Genomic DNA, 6,159 nt, shown 5'->3' with positions numbered 1-6,159 from the left:
CTTAAGAAGAATGCTAAAAAAATATAAAATAACATCTTACTAAAATGGAATAGTTTGACACACGTGAAAAGTTTAGCACATAATAGCGACTCGCAAACTTTTCATTGTAGTCACGTGGCTGCCTCTTTCTATTATCTATAGTTAATGCTCATTCCATTTTTATAATGACAATAATAATTTATTAATGGTTAGTGTGTTTATTACTTCCCAATTAATTGAGACCGTTAAAAATAAAAGGGGCATGTTTAATTACTTAAGGGCTAAAGTTTGGCGTGATTGATTACTTAAGGAGTCATAGTTTCACAGAAGATTGTGGAGACAGATATCATCAACAAGAGTGAAAATAAGGAAAATAATATATAAAACATAGACACAAAGTTTAGAAAGTAATTTGAACCACTTAGAATGCCGACTAATGTTCGAGCAATATCTGCTACAGTCATGGTTCAAACCTGAAGTCTTAAGAAAAATCAAAGCAGAGGGAGAGATTCAGTGAACTGATATCAAGATGACAGCACAAAGACCAAAGTGCCATATTTTTTGGTAATATAGGGTAATATACCGTATGTTGGAAGTTATTTTTAGAAATGATCAAAGATAAAAAAAAATTGTTAACCAATAAAGGCCGGCTCAATGGATAAATCATAAATAGTTGAGTACTTTAAACACGTTTACAGAAGTTTGATTCCTGATAGTATATATGAAAAACACTTTGTTAATAAAAACAAAATTAACTTTAATAATTTCTACAGTTCGAAAGGATTAGTCAGCTCAAAATACCCCAAATTATACTTACAAAAATAATGTTGGAAGATCCGCTTAAGAAACTCGCAATTTTCTTCAAACCATTGGCATATGGCAGACAACCACATGCACTTGCGCAGAATCAATCACTTAAGTTAGTGGAACGTAAATAAATTTGTGCTTTTAGGTGGCATAGTCCAAAATAAATTTCTATTTATAGGTGGAATGAGAAGTCATTGTCTGGCATGAAATCATCAACAGAGATAATTCATGAATCTCACCGTTCGCTCTAAACACGCTCGACCTATATCTCCACTCGCCACATCATAGATATTAAATTTAGATTCAGTTAATGGGACCCATCAAATGCCTCACAAACACTGTTGATAGTGGTATTGCTTGACTTCCCTACAGTTTCCCCAAATCAAACTCGCAGGTTCCATGATGTAATTAATCTAAACACACTAACTGTATTTAATAAGACGAGAACTCTTATTTCTTTTAAAGTATTTATAATTCAAAAAGTTCTAAAAATCTTAATTAATTCAACTATTTATTAAGATTTGTTTCGGATTTAAAACAAATATTTTAAAATTTATTAAATATAATAAACAATAATTAAATATTTCATAAACTCAATCTAAAAACCAATTCCCATAAAACAATGGATGACGAAGTAAACCTGGGGGATAACAATACCATAAGGCATGCACGAACTAAAGAAAAATGTTTACTAAAATATTTTTCAATTATCGCAAAGGTGTGTGTATGTATCACCAAAAAAAGAGGTGGGTTTATGACCGTGACAATGACATGTCACATATCGCAAAATTATTTATGGCGTCTGATATTTTGATATATAATTTACCTAAATGTGGCAAATGGTCGTTGTCCCCAAATTTAATCTTTTGTTTTGGCTGTGTCCGTGAGGAATTTAGTCGCTTTCTGAGCCATTAACCTAGCTAAGCAAGTTAGCATCTTACTACCGACCGGGACACATCAATGAGAAAACTGTGCCCCGTTTATTTTATTTTTTTAAATGATTTTTAATCTTCGAAAAAACTGAAAAAATTATTTAATAAGATTTATGTTATAATCAATTTAACTAAAAAAAATTCAGTTACAAATGATAGGCCTTTAATGGTTTTAAAATTTTAATATAATAATTGATTTTAATTTATAAAATTAAAAATAGAAAACGTAACTTATCTTTTCAACGATCTAAATATATTTAAACAAGAATTTTTTTCTTTCAATATTCATAGTATAGAACAAATTTGAGAGAAAAAATAAATAAATCCAAACACACCTTATCTTTGGTTTTCTTTCTCTATATATCTGTATCTAGTTTGCTCTATTTAAGAAGCATGATATTTAAAGGTGTAGGTGCGAGTCACACAAACCAATACAATACATGTCATGCAGATGATCAACCAGATTCGGATACGACCAAACTGCATTTAGCTTCATTTATAAAATCGAACTCTTATTCCCCGAGTCCTCTTACTCACACTTCATTCATTTATATTTCAATTACAAAATCTCTCTCTCTCTCTCTCTCTCTCTCGTGTTGATATCAGTTCACCCATTCACTGCTTATTCTGCTTTGATTTCTCAACTTAATTAAGGTAACGTTAGAACGATGAGTGCAGCAGATATTGCTCGAACAGTAGTCGGCATCATAGGTGGCTCAAATTACTTTCTAAACTCTCTGTCTATGTTTATATTTTATTTTCCTTATTTTTCACTCTTATCGATATCTGTCTCCACAATTTTCTTAACTTCAGGAAACATCATCTCGGCCTTCATGTTCTTGTCCCCACTGTAAGCTTAATATGTCTCTCGTCACATTTCCCCCCCTTTCAGCCGAGTGAGGCGACGATTTTATTAATATATATATATATATATATATATATATATATATATATATATATATCTTGATTTCCAAGCATACAAAGGATATGTGTGTGTTTTGTATCTCTCTCTATATATATAAAATGAAACACCCTTATGATAGCCTTTTAAAATGACATCTCTGGGGCTTAGCCCCTCTTTATTTAAAAAATAAAAAATAAATAAATAAAAATGACATCTCTATAGTTGTCTATAAAATCTAAAATGAAGGATTGTTTTAAAGCAGTAAAATTTAAATTTAAAATATCTTACAAAATATATAATTTATCACTTTTAATGGCTTATGATGATGCTTTTTTTTTTGTTATTTTAATTTCTTGCTCTTCATTTACTTCACTTACTTATCGGTAAGGGGATATTTGGTATGGGAATTTTCCTTGAAATTATGGAAAAATGGGATGGGTTAAATGTGTTTTCAATGTTTGGTATGTGGAAATTGAAAATAATCTCATCAATTTTTTTTTTCATCATTTTATTTTACACATGATATTCGCAAACACTCATTCTATTTTACACATGATATTCGCAAACAAAAATATCATCTGATACATGGTATATATTTTTGTTTGTTACAGTAGACTTAACTTAACATTTCTGGAAAAAAATTAGATCTACCAAACACTTTTTCATAACTTATCTGGATAAAAAAAATTTCATCATATTTTCAAAAATCTTTTTTTTCGATAAAAAAAATATCTCCTCTGCAATACCTCACTCCACAAGCTTAAGGACATTCTTTAGGTTGAAAGACTTGTACATGTGGCGCACGGAAAATAAGTTGTGTCTCTTAGAATAAAGATACGTGTTTGATTTTTAGATAAATCATGTAGAGAGAGTTATACCATGGAATAAATGAGAAACTATCTCTAAAATTGGTACAATTTAGTCAACTTATTTTATTATTCTTTAATACAAAACAGGTGAGATGGGTGTCATTTTTTTAATATAATGATAAAAATTGAACCCATAACTTAATGTAAATTATTCAAATCCCTTGTTACTATACCAACTTTAATGGCTTAAATGAGTCTCATTAGATTTACAAATTCGATGGACTATATTTTTTTGCTTTTGGGTTTATACCTAACCTCAATCAAGTAAAATGGAAATCAACCAAAGAGTTTTGACCTAATTAAAGCATTCATACAAAAACGGCAATTGTTTGTCCTATGTGCATGTCTTATTTGAATTGAGACATGCAGGCCAACTTTTATTGGAATATGCAAGAAAGGATCAGTGGAGCAGTACTCAGCAGCACCATACCTAGCGACGCTCGTGAACTGCATGGTTTGGACCCTTTATGGTCTACCCATTGTGCACCCACACAGCCTGCTGGTGGTAACCATCAATGGCTCAGGGTGCGTCATTGAGATCATCTATGTGACCCTTTTCTTGATCTACTCTCACCGCAGCAAGAGGCTCAAGATCCTCCTCTGGCTCGTTGTGGAACTCATTTTCATCGCAGCTCTCACCGTTATTACATTAACTATGGCCCACACCGTCAAGGAACGCTCTTCCATTGTTGGAACCACATGCATTCTCTTCAACATTATGATGTATGCTTCACCCTTAGCTGTCATGGTCAGTCATCATCACTCTCCCACCACACCAATTTATAATACTTGAGCTTTGCTCAAACATATAATCCTGTGTTTTTCGATGCTTTCGTTCATTTTATCATCTTGATCGCATATCGAATTCATGCATGCTGGATAGAAAAACGTTGGTTCCAATGAGAGGTAGGTGGACACATGTTGTAAATAGTAATTATGTAGTCATTTATTAGTAATTATGTAGTCATTTATTTGTATTTATTTAGTCTGTTACTTGTATATTGGGCCAAGCCCATTAGGTCAAGAAGTCTCTATGAATAGAGATCCCTATGTACAGATTCAAATACGATTCAATAATATTTCAAATACCCTTTTATTTCAAGTTGGTATCAGAGCTCTCGATCCTGAGGGCTCTGCTTCCGCGCCTATTGTCTTTAGAACAAGAACATTTTATTCTTTTTGTCTCTCGCTGCCATCAGCCGCCACCGGATTTTTTTTCCGGGGACCTCTTGGACCGAGAAGATCTCTGTTATACTGGATCTCTGTTACTGTTCATCGTCTCCATTATTCTTCATCACAAGACAGCATCTGTTCACCACAATTGGACCTTTTCCCGGTGGTTTTTCAACTCCGAACAGACCCAGAAAGAACCGCGCTCACCGGACGACGTTCCTCCAGAAATTTCAGACCGGACGGCCACCGCACGCGCCCACACGCGTCGCCCCTTCAACCGCGAGTGAAGCCCACGCGCAGCCAATCTCACCGGCGCGTGGCGACGCGTGAGATCATTTTTCCGGATCGGACCACCGCGATCTTGATCGTCTCTTCATCCTCTTTCTGGATCTGTGCTCCTCTCTTTGATCGGACATCGTTTGGTATTTATTTGTGATTTTTTGGCTTCTTGGAGCTTTTCTTTGACCATTTTCTGTGCAGTATGGCCTCTTCTAAAAGGAGTTCTTTTTCAAAATTTTATGATGGTACCTCTTCTAGACCTAAGAGAGATGATCGATGATGTTCTTATTGTAAAAGAACAGGTCATATCAAGGATTTATGCTTTCGCCTTTATGGAAAGCAATCTGTCTTAGAAAAGATGGCAAAGTTGCGTGGTCAAGCGCATTTTACTTCCTCTAAAATAACTCCTACACCTAATAAGACCCAACCTGCATTTCTTCCAGATGAGTTGGAACGGCTCCGAACCATTCTTGATTCTATGAGTAAGCCATCTGATACTAGTGCTTTGACTATGACTGATATGAGCTCCAAAACTTATTCTTTCCTTTCTTCATGTAATGATTTTAAACATTCTTGGGTTGTTGATTCTGGTGCTACTGATCATATGGCTTGTTGTGCTGACTCCTTTACCTCTTATCATCCTACCATTGGAACTCATACAATAGCCGTAGCTGATGGCTCTCATACATCAGTTGCGGGATCTGGTGACATAAACTTACAGCAGTCCTTACATCTTAAGGATGTTCTTCATGTTCCTAAACTCTCCACGAATCTTCTTTCTATTCATAAAATTACAAAAGATTTGAATTGTACTGTAACCTTCTATCCTACCCATTGTGTTTTTCAGGATCTCGCCACGGGGAAGACGATTGGTAGTGCTAAAGAGCAAGGTGGGTTGTACTATCTGGTGTCACAATCTCCTGCAAATAAAGTAACAAATCACATCTTGATGTCTCATGGTCAATCAACTGCTGATTCTTTGATTTGGCTTCATCATAAGCGCTTAGGTCATCCTCCATTTAGTTTACTCAAATCTTTATTTCCGTCATTGTTTTTGTCTAAATCTGTTGAGTCTTTTCATTGTGATGTTTGTGAATTTGCTAAGCATCATCGTGTGTCTTTTCCTTCTAGTATTACTAAGAGTGTTGAACCTTTTGATCTTATTCATTCTGATGTTTGGGGTCCCTCTAAAGTCCCTCGTGGTTCTGGAAATAGA

General features: G+C 34.4%; 1 protein-coding gene across 1 annotated transcript; it reads left to right on the top strand.

The window, feature by feature from the left end:
- The first annotated feature begins 2,383 nt into the window (after positions 1 to 2,383).
- On the top strand, positions 2,384 to 4,951 carry LOC133317855 (bidirectional sugar transporter SWEET4-like). Its single transcript, XM_061519738.1, has 4 exons — positions 2,384 to 2,429; positions 2,532 to 2,568; positions 3,861 to 4,239; positions 4,793 to 4,951. The coding sequence occupies exons 1-4, from the start codon at positions 2,387 to 2,389 to the stop codon at positions 4,949 to 4,951; spliced, it is 618 nt and encodes a 205-aa protein (XP_061375722.1). The 5' UTR covers positions 2,384 to 2,386.
- The last annotated feature ends 1,208 nt before the right edge of the window (positions 4,952 to 6,159 follow it).

Source organism: Gastrolobium bilobum, unplaced genomic scaffold (genome assembly GCF_033153095.1).
Source record: "Gastrolobium bilobum isolate Gb01-03AN ecotype WA unplaced genomic scaffold, APGP_CSIRO_Gbil_v1 utg34750, whole genome shotgun sequence".
Classification (NCBI taxonomy): domain Eukaryota; kingdom Viridiplantae; phylum Streptophyta; class Magnoliopsida; order Fabales; family Fabaceae; genus Gastrolobium; species Gastrolobium bilobum.
The sequence above is the reverse complement of the archived record's forward strand: the minus strand, read 5'-3'. Positions and strand labels throughout refer to the sequence as shown.

What these genes read in the sequence shown, in the direction of transcription:
- LOC133317855 (XM_061519738.1), top strand. Translation starts at nt 2,387, where the DNA reads ATGAGTGCAGCAGATATTGCTCGAACAGTAGTCGGCATCATAG. An exon ending in AACAGTAGTCGGCATCATAG is followed by an intron (nt 2,430 to 2,531) that starts GTGGCTCAAATT and finishes TCTTAACTTCAG; the next exon opens with GAAACATCATCTCGGCCTTC. An exon ending in TTCATGTTCTTGTCCCCACT is followed by an intron (nt 2,569 to 3,860) that starts GTAAGCTTAATA and finishes TGAGACATGCAG; the next exon opens with GCCAACTTTTATTGGAATAT.